The sequence below is a fragment of the Pangasianodon hypophthalmus genome, chromosome 19 (genome assembly GCF_027358585.1).
Source record: "Pangasianodon hypophthalmus isolate fPanHyp1 chromosome 19, fPanHyp1.pri, whole genome shotgun sequence".
Taxonomy (NCBI): domain Eukaryota; kingdom Metazoa; phylum Chordata; class Actinopteri; order Siluriformes; family Pangasiidae; genus Pangasianodon; species Pangasianodon hypophthalmus.
Window position 1 is genome coordinate 16,810,838 of NC_069728.1, and position 22,205 is coordinate 16,833,042.

Consider the following 22,205-nt stretch of genomic DNA (forward strand, 5'->3'; position numbering starts at 1 on the left):
CCAACACACAGCCACACTGAGCAACAACAAATGTGCACAAGCGCAGTACTCGCTTCAGGCGTGCCAAGCAGGGAAAGTGATTATTGAATCGTATTGATCCCAACGTTCCTCCGAGCGTAAAGCTGTCTCTGGAGAGCCTCCATCATCAATCCATCCTCTCGGAGTAGATTTGCTTCTAACAGAAATCTGTCTCAGTGATGAGAGGAAACTCATCTGAACACCAGCCACACATTTCACAGCTCTTTCGGCTAGAAATCATTTCAACCTATTTTTATTCATGTTAAAATGTATTGATTTTACAAATCTCAAATTATATACACTAAACAGATCAGTCAGATATAAATTTTATTTTTAAAAAATCCTGTGATTAGTTGAATTCTTGACATTGCAAGAGTTAAACCATTGCAGGAAACAACAAAGTAAAATCAATTCAGTACGAGCTCAGGTTTAGATTTCTAATTTTGCTTGTAGTTTATTCGAATTTTCAAATAGATTTTGGAAGACCTTGGAATAGAAGTCCCAAAATGGAAACCCCTATAATTTATAAGCAACGTTACAAAGCAGTCTGAGGGGTACTGTACGGGATCCTGAAGCGCACGGGATGCACTCCTCATGTTACTGAGAATCCTGAAAGTGCAACCTCCCATGGCAAAAAAACCTCTGACACTGGAGACTCCTTCCACAAATGATAAATCAATAACACAATTTTAAATCTGTTTATCATTAGTCTTGATTTATTTGGATTTATTTGGAACTACTCTCAGAACTGCTGTTATAGAGCATTAATCAACACCTTCTGACCACTCAGAATCGAAAAGTGTGGAATAAAAGAAAGTAAAGTACTAAATGAAAAGCCCACTGCTCAGCTGTCTTGCTGTAAAGCACAATACTGTCCTAATCCTATTAAAATACGGTGGATAAAAAAATGCATTCAAGTTCCATGACATGCTGTTTTCCCACTTCTCCATTCTCTAAAAGTAATATCTTTTGGTGAAAAACCACAGCAGACACCGATGTGGACATTTCTGAAAGAAACAAACCTCAAGGGCAAATCAATAGAAGGTCATTTTGCGCTGACTGCGACGCATTTTAAATGCACCACATGATTACAGACAGACTTGAGAAGCCAACAGTACAGCCGTCTCATTTCAACATGTAGAAAGCAGTTTCCCAGCAGGCACTTCTGTCCTGTCACCGCTCCAGATAACAAGCTGCCAGCTCAAGATATACAAAATAAAAGGATAAACTGTCGAACACATCTGTGGCACAGCCCTACTCCAAACAAAACACTCCTCAAATGAGGCAACGCTTGGCCCATCAAACCCCGTCTCACCAGCAGCAGTAAGAGATGCACAGGTAAATAAAGATGCGTCTCTAACGAACATGTCCACACTCGCATACCAAACGCTCTGCGCTAGAGATGGAATAAACTCTCCTTTTAATCACATCAACAATGTGAACTGTTACTGTCACTACACTAAGCATGGTGTTTAACTGATACTGAGCAGTGTAACTAAACACACACCACACACACTTACTGTAAAGAGCCTTTACAAGCAGCTTTTTAACCTCATTTCTCTCCACAGCATCTGTAACGCACGTGTGTGATTACAAGACTCAAGAGCTTTAAATCATTCTCTGTACTGAGAAATGAACAGACAAATGATTAAAAGAAAGAAATAAAAACAAATAAAAACAGGAAAAAGGAAAGAAAGGTGTGTGTGTGTGTGTGAGAGAGAGAGATAGTAAAAGAAACAAAAAAACAGGAAACAAAAAAGTAACTTAAATGAGGAAGAATGGAGAAAAGAAGGGTAAAACAGGAATAAATAAAGAAAAGCAAAGAAAGAAAGTGACAGAGAAAGAAGAATAGAATGAGGGAAAAGAGAAAAAGAAAGACAGGAAACACAAAATGTAACAAAATGTATAAAAGGAAGAATGGGGGAAAGAAGAGTAACAAAGAATTTAAATGAAGAAGAGTGGGGGAGAGAAGGTTAAAAATGGGGAAAAAAACGGTGAGAGTGAGAGAGAGAGAGAAAAGGGACAAGAAAGAGGGAAAGAATGAGATAGGAAACAGAAAAACACAGAAAATGGGAAACAAAAAGAGTAACAAATAATTTTAAAAAAGAGGAAGAATGGGGAAGAGAAGGGAGAAACAGGAGAAAGGAAAGAAAAGTATGTGTGAGAGAAAGGAAGGAAGAAAGGAAGAAAAAAAAAAGAAAGAAACGGTCCAACGATGCCATCCGTAGCCGGGAGTGGGGGGAAAAAAGAAAAAAAAACAAAACAAAAAAAAAAACCAAAAGGGAAAGGTGTAGCAGTTTGTGTCTGTGGTGATCACACACACACTCACACACACACACACACACACAGTATGGATAAATCTCTGAAGTATTTCTGCACCACAGCCCACAAGGTCCCCTGTTACACTGCATGAGACACACTGCAGTGACTCCTGACTCCTGACTGAAGATGAGTGAAGTAAACTCACGATTTGGATTGGATGCCGTTGGCTTGCACTGACTCGTAGTAGCGAAGTCCTCTCTGATTCTCCACTGTGATCTCGCCCCCAAACTGGTCTGGAAAGATTCCTGCGTGGACTGCAGCTTTACACAGAACTGATGTCTGAAATGAAGAACCAGGAGGAAGAGAACACACACGTAAGCACACACATACAAAATCACACATACACTCCCACCCACCAACACACACACACCTATACATGTAGGCACTTATGCACATACACATGTACACAGAGGTACACACACAGGCATATATACACATGCATTTAAACAAAACACACACACCCACACGTACATACGCACATGTATACACAGGAAAGAACATACACACACACGCACACCCAAGTATGCATGCATATATGTATACACCCACACACACGTATGCATGTACGAACACACACAAACATATGTACGTATGTACATACATACATATATACATATCATACACACACATTATATGCATTATATGGAACTGAGATTGAGCTTTAACTTATATATATATATATATATATATATATATATATATATATATATATATATATATATATATATATATAATTTAAAGCTCAATCTCAGTTCCAGAAACTTCTTTGTCAGCCTCAACAGGAAGTGTTTTCCATTTCCAGATACACTTTTGTGAGATTACTGCTGAACACACACTTTTCAGAGCTGAGATGTGGATAAAGAGAGCACAGTGTTACAGAAGTAATGAGCCACAATTACAGTCACTGCAGCATGCTGTAGGAACACACAGTCACACACAATCACACACACACACACTCCCTGAAAACCTGTGAACAAAGTAATTACTTTACTCAGACTTTCCTCCAATCAGGAGACATTATGCTGACTTTCATCATGAGCTAGGACAATTTTGAGCTTTTTATCTGGCTCCAGTGGCCTGATCCATAATCTGCAGCTCCACCTGTCTAGCTCCATGTGTTTTCTCTGTGAGTTACACTGTCTCTCTGTTGCTCTACATCAGACTCTTCATTAGTGGGATGTGGTAATAGAGTACACATTGTGTCTAATCAGCAGAAACAGATGCTGGTATTCAGGACGTTCTGCCTCATGAACCTGATCATTAATCCACCAACCAGGGCCATAACTACACCGCAGCTGGATTACAGATTTCAGCGCTAATGCTTTTGACTAAATCTTTCTTATTTTAACCCCTTAGATGAGAACGACGCCGCTGAAAGGCTTTCATTCTCAATGGCGTGTGCTGAAACTTTCACGATGTCACGATTCTCAAAGACATTTCTACAATTCAAGATACAGTAAGTAACACAGAGATCTGCTAAGAAACTTCCAGCAAAACTTGTGTTGCTTTAAAAAAAAAAATCTGAAAATATATTTAATATATGAAAAGGAGAACTATAGGAAAAATAAATTCTGTAGAAATAATTCTATCAATTTAGGACAAACTCTAACATCAAATCAGCTGTTAATTATTAAGAAGAAAAAGAAAAAAGTAGAACGTCTCAACAGGGAGGCCTCCTCTGCCAGCAGGTCTAGTCCTTGTTACTAATTTGTAAGCCTGAAATATCCTTAAAATATCCTACTTCAAACAGGAAGGAAGCTATTGAAGAAAAATTATTTCAGACATTTGACCTTGCTCTGACCTTGACGCTGTTCGGATCAATTCCAAAATCTAATCAATTCATCTGCTGGTTACAATGATCACTCTACATAAATAATTCAAACATTCAACCATAAAACACAAAAAACTATAATGCAAGTTATTTTTAAAAATTTGTACACAATATCATGATATTTTTGATATCTCAGAAAATTTCTGCTAAAAATCTAGTCTAGAATATCTTTCTATTAATCAACAGTTTAAAAACACACAAGCCAGTGGTGAAAATTACAGCAAAAAAGTATCATGAAATCTTTGTACAAGTGTCTCTACACATCCTTGTGTGTGTGTGTGTGTGTGCGCATGTGCGTGTAAAACAAATAATGAAAGCAAAAATAGAACATTAGTAGTAGTGTGATTTAGAGCGCCTCCAGAGAAAAGGGGCTGTGAAATTTTTGCTGAGTAGCAGTCGGACAAGAGGGATGAACCACTGGAGTAATGACCCTCATCGGTTAAAAAAAAAAAAAAAAAAAAAAAAAACATTAACGTGGAGATGGCAGTAGATGGAAATGTAATGGTCATACACCGTGATTAACTGTGAAACCATGACACCATAACAACCCTGTTTTTAATTAGAAATAGCGATATCCAGTGACAGAAGGTGAAGCAATCATAAGCAATGTGAAGTGGGTGAGAAGAGTGACGTAAAACGCTGGAAAGGCGGAGTTTAACTTTATTAGAAGCAAATTAGTAGTGATTATGGCGCTTACAGATAAGAGCGAGCGATAATGGTACATTTTTTTCCCTCCTTACTGTAAAACATTCAAATTCCTGATTTTTGCACCTGCTTGCAGTTCCTGAACCACGCTGCTCCGGGTTTAATGTGCCGCAAACAAACAGAGCAAATGTTTTTGTTCATTCTGATACTATAGAGAGTGATGCACTGAGTGCAAGCGATTTTTACACCTGATTTTTTATTTTTAGCAGTAAAAGTTTTGATTTGTGGTCAAAAAGGAAACTCATCACACTTTAGTAGGAAGACATCTGATTTGTGGTCAAATGGGTGGGTTTGTACATGGTCTATAGATAACTGTGATACCAGTGAAACCACAGCAACCGGCAGTCAACTAAGGGTAGGAACGCCCATTAACGAGTGATTTGAACAAACAAACAAACAGAAAACAAATAAATAAATGTGGTGTTAGCACAGGGTAAGAGTTAGCCTCCTTGAGAGTTGAAAAAGTTTGGTCTTGGATATTAAATCGATAAACAGAACTGTCAAATTTCACATGCGAGTATAATTTATCAATTAATGTGACCGCACTAATACAGAGCTATTGACCATAATGTGTTTAAAGTTTATGAGTAATTATCACTAACAAGACGATAAACAATAATTCCCGCTGTCTGCAAAAGCAAATCCCACACTGTCACACAAGTTTGTTCACACCACCCTTCTGTTGGTATCAGTCCTTCCCCTAGAGCAGCTCATTAACACTAGTGACTAACAGGACTTTGATCAGTTGTGTTTACACAAAGACAAGCTCTTACAGTGTACAGCAGTTTCGTTTAGACAATGAATGAAGGCATTTAGAAGCACTGAGGCGGGATTAGATCAACCATGTGGAGCTTAAATGCTGACGGTTTCTGTTTTGTGTGTTTGTTATCTATGCTGTAGCCACATCCGAGACTTGTGTCTGTAACCTAACAGCTCTGAGCTCCACCTGTTTTTTTTTTTTTCATTTTTTTTTTTACAAAAGCCATTGTGAGATAATCAGCCACACTGCCTGTGAGTGTGAAGAGTCGACACCCGTACCTGGGAAGCCAGATTTCTAGCATTCGCTAAAGAGTCTGGTCACTAACCAGCCAAGAACTGCCTACTTTTTTTTACTCCATTTTCTCCCAATATGCTCATTTTACCAACTTCCAAATCTCCATCTTGTTCTAAAAAGTTTCGTGTTCAAAAATACGCTGAAAACTTGAAGCATGAACAGCCAATCAGATTGCACCCTTCAAGATCCTGAATCTTCCAGCCAGAAAAGTGTACAAGACTCTCTGTAGCTTGTGGGTGGGGTGTCTGATACTGTCAGCGGTGCTGCGTTTGATTACAGAGCATACCTCAGATTTTCCAGCCTCTGATTTTTCTGACTGGTTAAAAACGCCGCTTTAACGTGGAATTTCTATTCGGAAAGCACGTGCCATCTCATCAACAGTAAATAAAGCTCCAACACTGACCATATGGTCTGCTGTTTTGACAAGGTAAATACTTCGCAATGTTAAATTTATTGCTCGTCGCTAATATTAGCTGGCTAGCTTGCTATTAACAAAAGTCAAGCTTAATCCTGACATAAAAAAGATATACGTTCCAACTTCCCACTTCCGAGTCAGGTTGAATCCAACATCAAGACCTCGGTTAAGACCCCACAGGCTGTATCATCATGTCTTGATTGCTCCCTGGAGAGTATCTTACACCTCCTGGACTGTAAAGAGGACGTGAAGGCAAACAGAACCCCAAACTTTGTGGGTAAAAATTTGTGGTCTGGTAATAAATCGCTCACTTCCAGAACAAAAACGACATAGTTCCAGGATGAGTTCCTGTTTTGCGTTTCCACTGGACTGTAGGGACCATGAGCATTGTGTGAAATAATAAAAGTGTTGCAAGCTGTGTGATGAAACCTACAATTCAAACGTACAGAAACACAGCAAACATGGAGGAAGCTGAGACTGAGGATGTTTTGTGGTGCAAACTGTAAGGAAAATGGGTTTTTAATTCAAACACATCGGACTCCTCTCCCACATCGTTACAACAAATGGTCCAATCATATTCAACAAGAAAGGCTCATTCTGTCTGGCATCATGTTCACATTTACACCAAGAAGTCATAGTAACCAGACAATGGGAACGGGAGTAAAATAGAAAGCGCCTTCTCAGTCAAAAAGGAACTAAACATCTGCATGTGGATGTTAATTCTTACTTGATGTTCATGGTTCAGCCTGACTCCACTGACTTTCTGAGGTAACTATGAGAACAATGAGGGCTGGACAATTAATTTACCGCATGTGGACACACACACACACACACACACACACCTCCCTGTTCTCTCAGATACTTCGCACTGAGCTGTCACACACAATGAAACACAATGAGACCAGCACTGAGCTTTCCTTCCCCCAGCCTCTATTCTTTAACCAAAAGCATCCCAGGCCTCCTGCTCAGAGGAGCCTCCATCCTGCCGCTCATCTCCAACACCAACCTGTTCTGCCTGCTCATAAATATTCCCCCGTGCTCAGCGGGGGGAAAACTGTCCCCAGGGATATCCCGTCACACTTCTCATCCCCTCTCTGATGAAATGCAGAACAATAAAAGCTGCACTCACATGTCTGTAGCCCTGAGAAACGTCTCCGGCCACGTCACCCGCTGCTGCTCCACATCCGGCCGGACAGAACTTCCTACACCATGAGACAACAATAAAGTAGCTGCTTACACTTCAGCTAATTGTAGCGCACACATGTGTGCGCACACGCGCGCGTACACACATACACACACACACACACACACACACACAGAGATAATGTGACAGAGAATCAACAAGAGCTAGGGAGATAATTTATGTGTGCGGAGAATGAAAACAAAAGTGACGAAAAGATTCAGACCAACAAACAGTGACAATCTGCACTGAAATAAAAGACAGAGATAGAGGGAGAGGGAGAGACAGACAGACAGACAGAGAAAGACAGAGAAATACAGACAGGAGAGAGAGCTGGAGAGAGAGCAACAAAAAGAGATAGAGAGAGACAGAGAGAAAGCATCAGAGATAGAGAGACAGAGAGCACCAATAAGAGAGATACATACGGAAAGAAAGAGGAAGGGACAAAGAGAGAGAAAGAGACAGAGAGAAAGACTGAGTTAGAGAAAGACAGACAGAAAAAAAGAGAGAGAGGGACAGAGAGAGGGGGGAGAGAGACAGAGAGATGGAGAGAAATGCAGAGACAGAATATCATAGACCAGAGAAGGTGAAAATTGTGCAAATTTAATGGTTTAGGTTCATTTTTATTTATTTCCCCACTGCAGCCCATTTTACATATAGGACATAATACAGTACACTAGCCAGAAGAACAACATTTGAGATTCAGCCACAGAAAAAAGAGTGACACTGAAACATACCTGTTGAAAAGGTATGTTTGTTGAACTAATGCAATATAACTTTTAGGTCACATAATGTCTTTGCTCTTATATTTAATTAAATAATTAACATAATTAAATGTATGTGAGATAATACAGTGTGCCATAAATGACATGTTTATTCAGAGCCTTTATTTTCTCCTACATTAATATTTATAGTAAAACGTGGGAGCTTGCGATGTGAAATGTGAGATGTGAAAACAGTAAAAACAGTTACCTGTAGTGTGAAAGGGAGAAATGGCTGCCTTTGTCTGTGCACGTCAGCAGCTCTGAGGAGGAAAAGCACAGGAGGGACACAAACACAATGAGGGACAATAAGAGAAGCTCAGAAATGTCTCCTCAGCGGAAAACCAGGGATATCTCAACAAACAGCAGGAGGCACAACAGGACACGGACACACACACACATACACACACAGGCATCACAACAGGATGAACAGCCTGCTTCCTTTACCACATCTGGCTTGAAACACCTCCACACTCTCTCTCTCTCTCTCTCTCTCACACACACACACACACACACACACACACACACACACACACACACACACACAGACACTGATAAAGCATGGGAGTGGATATGTAACGTCAGGGTGAGAGCAGTGCGTTATGTCGGGACATGCTGAGTGAAGATACAGTGAGGACATGCCGAGGCTTAGACCGACTTAACGAGTGTAACCTGCTTTAAAATCCAATCAAAATTCTAAAAAAAAAAAAAAAAAAAAAAAAAAAAAATGGCGGACACTATGTGTTGGATTTCAGTGAATTTGATCATTTTTGTTTGGCTCCTATTTGGTTTAGTTCTCTTTCTTTTTATTTAATTATGAAAAACACTTTGGCTGAAAACATACTTTAAAAATTCACACATTGGTCAGAAATACGGCGACGGAAAAATGTAATAATTCTTTAAATAATTAGTTTAAAAATAGTTTGTGCATTGCAGGGTATTTGGAGTCCTTTGGCTCAGTTTAGCAGCTTGGATCTCCAGAAAAAAAAAAAAAAAAGAAAAAAAAAAAAGCTGCAACCCAAAACACAAGGAATGTTTAATTCACTTCCTCACTCGATTCAGAGTTGAATCACTTTCTCACTGCAAATGACCCATGCTGGAGTTGGAAGCATGCCTCACTCACACACTCCCCACTCTCAGACCAGTTGTTTTGGTCCAGAGTGTGTTTGCTGTGTCATCACCTGCCTAAAGAACCACAGCGAGGAGGAGGACAGCAGACTAAACATTGCATATGTGAAGTGTGTGAGAGGATGAAAGATGTCTGACCTACCTGTGCGGTTCACGGTGGTGTAGGAAAGCCGGAAGCCTCTGCCTGAGGAGTGACGGCTGGAGCGGAAGCTCACTGTGAGCTCGCTGGCGTCTGTGTAAAGTGGCTGGCTGGTCACTGTGGGGTGAGATTTCGGCTCGCCGCAATACTGCCAGTACGCTAACACACAACAGACACAGAGGCAGAAATATTATCCATGTCCATCCCACTTCATGGTGTCGCAAGAGATTACCATGTTACGGTGCATGAATTTTATTCATCAGTAGGCTTGTGAGACGGAGTGTAACATGCCATCGTCCAATCACGCCCCCTAACCATCACTGACTGATGACAGTGTCGGCCATGGCTGTGAGGAGAGGCAGAGAAAGGGGCGTGGCCAGACATGAATATCATGTACACGTTACATCATTAGAGTGGAAAACACACCAGAAGCTGGTTAAGAGCTTCCTAGTCGCTAGCATTAGTATTTAGTTGTGTGTGTGTTTTTTTTTTTTTTAAAATTAATTAGCCATTAACAAGGTCAGGAATGTTTGTAAAACTGAAGTCAGGACACAAACCTAACAAGTTATTAGCTGTAACTAAGCTCATTATGAAATTGAAATAACATTATATAAATGACATGTGCTTTGTGTTGAACAACGGTGGAGATACTCATTGCATTCTTGTATAGTGAAGTTGCCCTGATAAAGCACATGCTGTTTCATTTTGTTAATTTCGACCCCGAGTGAAGATTCACAGCTTTATCTGTTGGACAGCAAGGACAAGGGACGATAAGATGCATCAGAGAAAGATGTTTTGTTTCTCTGCTCCCAAGTTAGACAGCAAGTTATTAAAGTTTGCACAGGATACGAAATAGACTATAGGGAAACACACATTACGAGATACAACACAATTAATTAATACAACACAAAAAGTTTTGTCGGTCTTGAAGTTGCAGACACCACTCATAGCAAATATTACAAATACTGGAAATCTGTCCAATCTGATCCAGTACTGAGTCACTTTTTCAGTAGCAGATTGGTGTGTGAGAAGAGCTGGTGTTTCACAGACCCCCCCTATGTGGCCACATGGCTCTTTATTTCAGTCGGTTCTCCATTTTCAGCTGCATAAAGCCCTGGCACGCTGCACGGCGTCACCTGAACCGTCTCTTCCTCCTAACCTTTCAGACCGGCCATGAAATAATGAGTCGTCTTTTGTCAGAAGCAGGAGCCTGACTGAAGGACCGGCGGGGAGAGACAATAGGGCTGTAAAGGGCCGGACGTGCTGTGATGTGATGTGGATCTGATATACAGTGACACGACAGTGAGCTGATGGTCTTAGAGCCAGCGCTGTGAAGTGTTGCGCATCATTATTCCTCAGATCAGAGCTTTTAGTGTGACATCAGGAGTTCACAGGCTGAATCTAGTGTGTGTATTTCTGAATCCATTATATTTAACAAGCACTGCTCTCTTTGTAGCCAACTTGAATAGATTAATATAAATCTGCATGATAATGTACCAAAAGAAATTGTACAAAACATATTTTATATTTTTGTAATTTATACTGTAATAAATTTAAAACTTCAAAATACTTTATATAAATAATAATTTTTAAGAGAATGAATGTATTTATTATTTATTATTCATAATAACCCATATATAATAACCCAATTATGTATTTTGCAAAATAATGTATCAAATTATTTCATAAACATTATATGAAATATTATTACATTTAACCATAAAAATAAACAGTTAAATTCATTGAATAATTTTGTAATTATTCTGATGTAAATTATATGTAATTTTATATTATAATTATAAATCATACATTATAACTTACATAACATTTTATATGATAAAAGTATTTTATATATTTTATAATTTAGACAATATTTTTTTACAAGGATTATAAAAATTGCTCACAGAAATTCTCTTAAACTCTTTATTCATCATTCTTTTAAAACTCTGTAGCACTATAATTTCTACCTACTTTATACATTTATCCTAATTATTTCAGTTTATGTCAGTTAAAGTTTGATTTCTCGTACTTCTTGCCATATTTGTAAATTGTCCAGTCTGTTTAGTATGTTACGAATCCCCTGTACGTGTGTCACATACCCCGCTAATAAAATTCTCTTACTCTGGTTTCGAACAAATCAACACCCTCGTGCAGAAACTATTGGTGAACTGTTGGCTAAGTCACTTCCTCACTTCCTCATGCGCTCACGTTGTGAAACCTGGTGTGAGCAACACACAGCATCCTTTAGGAAAGAGTAATCACATGATCTAGGGATGACTGAGGAGTGGTTCATCAGGAGTTTTCCAATATCCTCTGACGCACTGGACTGAAATTTCACTTCTCTCATCAATCTGTGTCTTTGATTAACAGCAGCTTATATGTGACAGAGATAGAGATCGAGATGAAGAGAATAGTAGCACTTTTCCATCAGACAGCGAGGCACGGTACAGTACCTCAACCGTGATTCTACATTCTGTCGTTATTTCTATCGCCATGTGACCCTTATTTCATGTCAGGGTACCAGAAAAACAAATACTGACATGTGGGCAAAGCTAGAAATCAGATCACTGCTTGGTTAAACAAAATCTGTACTGAATCCTCCCAGTCAATGTCTCTTGCCAGAATGTGGTTCATGATTGTGCTGGCAGGTGAAGTTTTTTTGTCGTCAGCTGTCTAACAGAGGCCTGCAGGTTTTTTTTGCCAAAATAGATTGGTATTTGGAGCTGATGATTCCGTCTATCTTGAATAGAGCCCCAGTGCCAGCTGAAGAGAAGCAGCCCCATAGCATGATGCTGCCACCTCAATGCTTCACCATGGATATGGTGTTCTCTGGGTCATAAGCTGTTTTTTGTGAGATGTGTGTAGACTTTTTATATCCACTGTATATGGTTGTATATGCTCCAAATTACGATCTGTCACCATGTATCAGCCATTCATAGGCAGTCAGGGGGTGGAGCATCCATGTTTAAATGAGCTTCCTTTCTTTCATTAAGAACACGTTTCCCAAACCTTCCTTAAGAACCCTAGAACATGTGACCTATGGAGCCTGACTCATGCCAGAGCACTACATGAGAACAGGATTTCGCACACTTTCACACCAACATGGTGTGATTCTCTGCACTACTGCTGAACACAGTTTTTCCATCTGATTTCACAACATGATTTCCACCACACCTGGTGAAATCCCCATTTAATCTTTAAAATAGAAGCACAATGTCTTAACATGCACTGATCTCATTAACACACCACCAGCACAATGAAGCTGTTTACCTCACGTTACAGTGCTCAAAACGAAAGACAACAGCAGCATGTTCTGAGAGGTAGGTTGTAAATAGAACAGGTGTCCATATTTCTAAATTACAAAAAAACAAAAAAAAAACAAAAAAAAAAAAAAACCACAATTTGTTCCTAACGAGGAAGTGCCGGTGTAGGACAGAGTGTGAATCACAGTATATAGTGACATTTACAGGATTGGCTTCTTCTCCTTTTGGCTGGATAACTAGCAAAACAAGTTAAACAGCTAAAATCAGCAGACAGGCAGCGTCATGCAACTTTTTCCACAAGCAATCTACATCTAATAAAAGTCAACTGGTGTGGCAAATAAACCCGACACAGTTAGGATGCATTTATCCATACAGGGAATTTGGAAATACCGTTCACTTCAACCCACTAAGTCAGAATTCCAAGTCGGAATCTGGAAACAGCCCTGATTTCTCTCTGACCAAACCAGGAAGTGTTTAGGAAACTGACTACATAAACATCTCAGGCATCTAATGAAAGAATGTCTTAAAGTTACACGATGCACAAGTCTAGATCGTCATGCAAAATCTTACTGCAATCTACTTACGGAGGAAAATTTCGTAACAAGAGTTAATCTGACTAGGAACAGATTTAAACCCAGGACTATCTTATCCAGGCCGAGTGTATATGTGCAACATTCCTATCACATAACATCCAGTGAAAGTAGGAGGAGCTTCTCTGGAGGTTATCACCTGGGTATATTTCAGATTTGTTGGAAATACAGCACTAGATCTGCAACACTTCTTATCCACTTCATGACTACATCAATGCATTCAGCTACAAATAAAAGTTATACAGAATTAAAACACTGTTAGCTTACCAAAAGTCGTCCCATGGTTCTCCTTTAAGACCTTCAGATAGTCAGTCTCACAGTCCACTCCCTCGATGGAGACGTGTTCAAACTTTAGCACGATCCTGAGGCTACTGTGCACGCGGATCTTCCTCTCGCACAATGAGTTGTTGGGGTACTCGTCCGGATAGTTCCTCGAGGACATGAGACCACTCTGTGGACCCAGATCTGACTGGCCACAACCATCCTCTGAGGGGAACACAGAACAAAATACTTTAATATATTTCCTCAAATAGATATACCTACCACCCAGTTATGTGCTGATATTTTTAAATGTTATACTGTTACATTCTCTAACCTGATTGGTTAGAATTTAATGATGAAGTTTCTATAACAGCAGCTCAGATAGTAGTAGCAGATGGAGGGCAAATCACACTGTGACATAATTTATTAAAATATCGATTACATCACCCAGCCCTACTCTAATGCACTTTAACAGGTAGTATTTGAACCAATAAAGAACGTTTTACATCCCTCATCAGTATGCATCGTCAGTATTCCCAATACGTGCTTGAAATTAAGCGTCATTATTCCTTACAGTGCATTTCTTTGCACGATTGGGACAATTAAGAAAATGCTAATTAGATATTAACATTTCTTTGCTATGTAATACAATAATCCTACATTCTGTTTAAGGTAGGGGTGCAGTATTACACTTTGGCTCCCCATATACTTCGGTATTCCAGACACCTTAGTATTTGATACACTTAGGTTGCCCATACACCTCTGCATCCCGTACACTGCAGTATTCCATATACTTCGGTATCACATACACTTCAATATCCCTTACACATACACTTCAATATATTTCAGCATTCCATATATTTCAGTATCCCCTACACATGTCGGTTTTCCGGACACTTTAGTATTTAATACACTTGGGTTGCCCGTACACCTCAGTATCCAGTACATATCGGTATCCCCGATACACCTCTGCATCCTGTACACTGCAGTATTCCAAATACTTCAGTACCACATACACTTCAGTATCTTGTACACTCCGGTATTCTTAGAATTCTGGACAGTGTTTTGTATACTTCAGGATCTGGTACACTTGGGTAGCCCATACACCTCTACGTCCCGTGCACCGCAGTATTCCATACACGTCAGTACTGCGCGCACTAAAGTATCCCGTATTATTGTTATTTATTCCCCATTTCCCTGAAAACTGCCCATACCCAAATATGCTGTTGCAGCTAATTACAGCCTCCATCCTGAGTCGGAAGTGGAGATTGGGCACGAGGTTGCTTATGATATGCTAATGCTGCACACATGACTACCATGAGGTGTCTGGTGTGAATTCCAGGTAGATTGTGTAATTTCATTTTCTATGATTCCCACCACACAGGGCGTATATGCAACCCAAACACTGACCCTAGAAAATGAATAGAAATTTCTGAAAAAGGATACACACGGGATATGGATGACTGAACAGATTTAACCTGAGATCCTGAATAATTAAATTGATATGCTGCATGTCAAAGCAATCCACAGCAGGACTTCAATAAGTGCATGCCTTGTCTGAGCGAGACAAGTCGCAACAAAGCGCAGACGCTCCTGACGTGCACTTGAGTTTGAGCTCGGCAATGAGGAGAGCACAGCGGCGCGGAGAGGAATGCGACTCCTCCGGAGTATTCACAGGCTGCTCGGGATGGTCAGCTGCTGGGAGCAGCAGGTCTTCAGATGAGCGCAGGACGTGGGACAGCGTGTGTGTGTGTGTGTGTGTGTGTGTGTGTGTGTCACATGCACGTTCAGCACTGTTTCCCACGGCTGAAGCATCTGTAGTGGGGTTTCCATCCAACTGGAGTGCTGTAAATCTCTGCCCTCATAGTGCCTCCAGAAACATGACTGAATTCTTCATTCATTTGTTTATATATGGAATTATTTTTAATACGGATGCATTAGTGTAAATCTTTCAGTACTCGGCAATACCGATAGCGATGCTCATACCAAAATGAGTGACGTATGTAGTACTAAGCATCAAGAAACATTTTATTTAGCTCTGTTTATGTTGGTTGCCTTTGTGTGCTGCTAGCAATGAACTCCTCATGCTGAGTTTTTCATTTAAAATGTCATACCAGTTAAACGGTGTCTTTAACAGAGAGTGCTGAGCACTATCAGCGAGGATGGTCAATAAAAATGAGCATGCATTTTGAGATTCATGAGCAAAGTGTACATGCTGATGAAAGGTAGCGTGTCTCAGTGCTCGCTGTAGTGAAGTGCTCTCCCGCCTGATGGTCTCTCTGCACGCTCTCCTCACTGCTCCACATCCGGTTGCTTGTGTTGTAGAAGTACGCTCGTGTAGATATTTTCACAGAGCACAGTCTGCTTTGCTTTGATCAGTGATTATGAAATACGTCCAGATCGCTGTCATTTCGTGTCATTGGTTCATTGGTGTGGCGATGTACACAAGCCGTATGTTGGTATCGGAGAGTGAGTAAATGAGCACGGTACCAGGACAATACCCGATACCTGTATCTGTACTGATGCATCTCTAATTTTTTATGCACTGAATGCATTAATGTGTCTGAAAGATCTATGTTTTAGTAGTGAAATGTTAGTGTCATATTATTACATTACTGCACCAATATAAAGGATAACAAAACCATTTTAAGCACTACTTTCCCTCTCAAGGAGCAAATTACTAATGGATCACAACCCTAAAGCCTGGCATGGCATTGAGAGACATTCTTACAGTTCTCACGCGACAGTGAAAAATATTTCTGACCTAACGCGCCTCTAAGCCCAGAACACAGTGCAGCTTTGAGGTTTATGTTAAGCAGGGCGTAAAACTAACAGCACATTACCTACGCTGCATTACGTCAGCCGTAGTGGACACACAGTGGCCTTTGTGGTCTCGACTAAACCGAAGCCAGACGTGCTCATGGGCTCGTTTCAGAGAGAGGCCAATGGAAATGCGCAAACAGGAAAGACCCACCTGGTGGCAGGTGAGCGAGCGTTGACGTCATGAGCTAAAAAAGACCACGCAGTGTGGACCACAACATATAATTAATACCAGGAAGTGTGACAGACTGAGCAGCTGAGATGCAGGCATGTGGGTAGAAATGTGGAAAGGAATAAAACACTCAGGGACGTGCTGTTCTAGAAAAATAATCAGTGACTGTCAGTGACTGACTTAAAGACCTTCATGCTGCTGATTTGAGGATAAAAGTGGAACGCTATTTCGAGCTCAACACCTGAATCCCCTCTGGAGTCCCTCAGAGGAAAACGTGAAATATGAACAAGAGGTGCACATGTTCAGGCAATGCAACTGCTGCTTCAAATCTGCTAAACATTCACTGAACAAGATACAGTGAGAAAACCCAAAGTGAGGCCAGCTGGCCGTCTGAAAAATCAGGAAAAAAATTAAATGTACTTTTTCCACAAAGTAGAAAGCTAAGCGCATACACTAGAAGGCAGGAAGTGCATGATTTCTCACCAAGCGATCGCAGATATGGCTCTCAATTAATTAACTCCAATCAGCTCTGAGAGATGAGAGCTCAATAATCAATAATGACGAAACCCAAACATCAGCCAAGTAGCTAATGTTGGGAATCAAGTTTTATTGACTCGGGCAGTAAAGCACAAGCTCCTCACTACGACGCTCTCACAGTTCCCGATTTCTCCGTTAGACAAAACTAAAGATCACTCCACAGGCTAAGCTTAACCTACTATAGCTAGGACTGCATAATTGGTAGCACAAGCATTTATTAATTTACGTATAAAGTAATAACGTAAAGATTCTCAAAGGCATTTCTACAATACATATCATCATATATACATATCTAACAAAGTGCAAACTGCAGTACAGAGTTATGTACTTCTGCGCAAAGAAATGCAGGATAAACACTGCAGCTGTCTTGTGTATCTACAAACTCAACAACGGAAGTTGCCATATTTTGATTTAAAGAATAAAAAATTGAAGATCTGTAGGCATATAGTATGAAACTTCTGTGTAAAAGCAAATTCACAAATTCCTCCAACGCATGATAAATAATCATGAATATCCATTTAGCTCTCATTTAACTCTCTGATCTGCTGATGTTTGAGGACACAAATCATCTCGAGGCATTTTCACAGAACTTGAAATGTAGGATTATTTGGTTTGGTTAAATGCTTTGCTAACAAAATGATGCAATCAGTGCAAAAATAGGTTTGTAATCACATTGCAGAAAGCAACAGTGAAGGTTTAAAAGCACCGACACTTGAGATCTACAATGCTCAGGAAATACATCACAATGTTCCTGGGTCTGTATGCGATAATATTTTATGCTATGAAGAATGAAGATGTGTGATGATGCCATCATGCCTTTCAGGTTTCACATAACTTGGCTAGATAAGCTCAGTTCCTGACCAGTTATCAGACATCGGATCGGACCAGTATCGGTTACTCTGAACACTGATATTGCGCTCACATCAAAAATGAAATTGAAACGGGTGCTTGACAGCATGCCGACCAGAAAACAAGGAATGGCTGGACGATTCGTTCGGAGTCTTGCATGCTGTTGCAACAAAACAAACCAGACAAACCTGCAGTAAAGCAACCGTCATACTTTCACAGTGACGCCATCACATCGTGATAACACCAACACGGCTGGCACATCTGAAACTCCCCGCGTCAGCTTAGTGTTTCACAAAAACTAAAACATCCGATCTAGTCCACCATGGCATCGAATGCAAGATAAAACCTTTCAGATTATTAAAAAATGATAACTCTAAGTGTAAACAGAATGTGGCACTAAAGCAGTGGACGATATGGTGGAAAATATCACATCATCATACCAAAAGACGACTTGTATCACAGCATTTAGGACGATTTAACAAAAAATATCACATCGTCGTACCTGAAGACGATTTGTATCACAACATTTAGGACGATTTAACAAAAAATATCACATCGTCGTACCTGAAGAGTATTTGTATCACAACATTTAGGACGATTTAACAAAAAATATCACATCGTCGTACCTGAAGAGTATTTGTATCACAACATTTAGGACGATTTAACGAAAAATATCACCTCACTGCACCCGAAGATGATTTTTATCACGATATTTAGGACAATTTAGAGGAAAATATCGCATCGCTGGACCCAGAGACGATTTGTATCACAATATTCAGGACGATTTAACGGAAAATATCGTGTCATCATACCTTAAGATGATTTGTATCACGATATTTAGGACAATTGAGAGGAAAATGTCACATCGCTGGACCCGAACACGATTTGTATCACAACTTTTAGGACAATTTAGCAGAAAATATCACATCATCGTACCTGAAGATGATTTGCATCACGATATTTAGGACGATTTAACGAAAAATATCGCATCATCGTACTGAAGACGATTTGTATCACAATATTTCATGTTGCTGAAATTTTGCCAACCAAACAGTGCAGCCATATTGTTAAAAAAATATAAAGTGAGGCAAGTTTTTACTCAATGTTTACAAAACAAAGTATCATACGAGGAAAGAGAAGGGAAAACAACGTGACAGGCACAAAAATGTATTTCAAGTCTGAGTGCCGACTAACAACAGCGTTACAAAAGTACCGACACCTCAGCATACCCCTGAACTCGTGTGTTCATATCACAATACTGCTCTCGTATCGATATATCTCTCAGTCCTAAAACAAAATGAACCTGTTTCCAGGAAGCAAATCTTCACGGAGATTGTACAGGTATCGATTGGATATATTTAATATACCGATTTTTTTTAAAATGGCCTCCTTTAAGACAAATTTCAGCTCAGAATATGACATACGACTAAGTGGATGAACGAATGAGCAAACAAACAAATAAATAAAGAGGTTGAAGAGGAAGAAAGTAAGCAACATTAAAAAAAGTAAGTAGCATTATTCTGTCACTTTATTGCAAAGCTCAAAAGTGTGCAAAATTATGAAACGTTTCCTTTTCTCCCACAGTTCGTACTTCCTAGGAAATGGTTATTTAACCCACTCGGAATGAAAGAACTGAGCATTTTTCATTTATCTATTTAATATTCGCAATATTTCTAACTCAAACACACAACTTCAGAGTGGAAACATTAACAAAGCTGAACATTTTCAAGGTTTCTCCCAAATGTTATGTTTATTCCACTAGTAATGGAAAAATCAAGCATTTCACTAGTTTTCTTTTCAAAATGAAGTCCATTTGAAAACTTAAAAACATCCTTTTAGACATGAATCATCTGTAAGAACCCTGAATAATCACTAACTTTGCTTTTTTAGGTAGAATTTTAACATTTAAATGTCAAAAGTGCTCAATGACGAAGGCTGAATCCTAAATACAGCCCTAGTGCACTAAGTAGGGTGCTTTACAGCTATTATTTCACATTATAATCAGTGTACATGGAGAAAGAGAGAGAGCAGGGAGTTATTTGGGATTTGGCCACAGTCCTGTTTGTAGTTCTACACTATAACTTTGACCTAAAAAATGTTTATTTTCTATTATATAACATTATATTTCGCAAAACCAGACCCTGACAATGAGACAAACGCGTTTTACGTTGTAAACTCCTCAAACTCAGGTTTGTGTTTGATTTTTACACACTAATTAGTAGGTTAGTATGCACTTTGGGCTTTAGCTAGCACAGGTTAATGGGTTAACGTTAGTCTCGGTTACATTTTCATGAACACTTAGGAACACTGTGCTAATACTGTTAGCTTATTTAACGCAACATTGTATAGTTTGTTTCCGGTTATTTTGTTTTTGTTTTTTTTTTTCTCACAAGCCTTTTCTGCTCACTTACCGGGTTTGTCGGTGAGGGTAAGCGGGGAAATGGTCACACACACGAAAAGCAGTCCATAAAATGACTTTTCGGGGAACATTTCAGCTTCAGGCCACCGGGAGACGCGGAAACAGCGCCAACGCGCATCTGGAGCAACTTCACTGGAACTTCTTCCCGGAGAGAAAAGAGAAACAGCGCGAGCCCGTCCGTGTAGGAGCCGGGAACTGAGTCTACTGCACGAGATTTTAGTGCGCGCTCTCTCTCTCTCTCTCTCTCTGTCTCACACACTCTCTCTCTCACTCTCTCACACACACACACACACACACACACACACACTCTCTCTCTCTCTCTCTCTCTCTCTCTCTCTCACACACACACACACACACACACACACACTCTCTATCTCTCTCTGCCTCGCTCCCTCTCTCTCACACACTCTCTCTCTCTCTCTCTCTCTCTCACACACACACACACACACACTCTCTCTCTCTCTCTCTCTCTCTCTCTGAATGAACTCTTCCGTGTTTTGCCTCCAGTTGCGCCACCAAACGGCACGCGGCAACATTGCGCATGCGCTCACGCTCACACTCAAATAATAAACACATACAAAACCCATAAGGACCCTCCATACACACACTGTAAAGTCTAATTTACACCCTACCTAGTGCACCTGGAATGATAATCAGAGCCATTTGAGATTTGGCCCTTTCTTTTTTTCTCTCTCTCACGCGCAGAGTTTAATATAACAATAATATTATTATAATAATAACCATTAATATAATAACACTTTAACCCTCTCGTGTATAAATTTATTTATATTTATACAGATACAGATTCTTTATTATTTTCTCTTCTTTTTTTTAAACCTTAGAATTGCATGATTTATTAATTTTGATTCTGTCTAAATAATACTTATTAAAAAGTAAATGGATTGGAAAAAAGGCTTAAACAGCATGCCTGAAATAAATAAATAAATAACATCATTATCAACAACAACAACAACAACAACAACAACAACAATAATAATAATAATAATAATAATAATAATAATAATAACAATAATCTTCGAATATCCAAACATTCAGGTCTAAAATATGTAATGATGAAAACAAACAAAAAAAGTCTAAAAATATTATATACAATGACGGCTTTAGGAATATAGATAACAAACACAACACTATCAGCATAAAAAAAAGATCATAAAATTAAAAAAACATATTGGACAACCTTTGTAGGATTTTAATTTAATATTTTTTTTAGATAGAATTTAACACGATGATAATATAATGGCAATCAAATACATCACATGAATAACAAGTAATTTTATAAACAATTTAAGAAACAGAAAACAATAAAAATGGTATATGGTATAAAATTCGAATCTGATCCTAATCCTAAGAGATTAGGAATATAAAGTCAGGAAATTAAAAAAAAAGAATAAAATCATAATAAAGTGCACCTGTATAAGATGTGGGGTGCCATTTTTTTTCCTCCACCAACTAACGGTCACTTTACCAGTCAGACCTGTCTAACTGACACTTCTGTGGTTTCAGTCTATATGCCATATGGTGCTTCTTTTTTTTTTTTTTTAATCAAGACAGTATAAATTAACTCATAAAAGCTTTCAATGTAGGTCAATTATATTTGGCATAAATAAAACTATTATTATTATTATTATTATTATTATTATTATTATTAATTTAAAATAAAACAAAAAATGAAATAATACAAGCAAATAGAATATGAATGGAGAATTTTAGGCCTATTTAT

General features: G+C 39.2%; 1 protein-coding gene across 1 annotated transcript in view; it reads right to left on the reverse strand.

The window, feature by feature from the left end:
- dcbld1 (discoidin, CUB and LCCL domain containing 1) overlaps nucleotides 1-20,962 on the reverse strand; it is a 36,383-nt gene extending 15,421 nt beyond the window's left edge. The window contains exons 1-6 of the mRNA XM_026923612.3: nucleotides 20,457-20,962; nucleotides 13,674-13,892; nucleotides 9,557-9,712; nucleotides 8,498-8,549; nucleotides 7,475-7,547; nucleotides 2,486-2,619 (exon numbers count right to left, since the gene is read on the reverse strand). Coding sequence (XP_026779413.2) covers nucleotides 2,486-2,619; nucleotides 7,475-7,547; nucleotides 8,498-8,549; nucleotides 9,557-9,712; nucleotides 13,674-13,892; nucleotides 20,457-20,535 — 713 coding nt within the window. The 5' untranslated portion in view covers nucleotides 20,536-20,962. The remainder of the gene's footprint in view (nucleotides 1-2,485; nucleotides 2,620-7,474; nucleotides 7,548-8,497; nucleotides 8,550-9,556; nucleotides 9,713-13,673; nucleotides 13,893-20,456) is intronic.
- Between the last annotated feature and the right edge of the window lie 1,243 nt (nucleotides 20,963-22,205).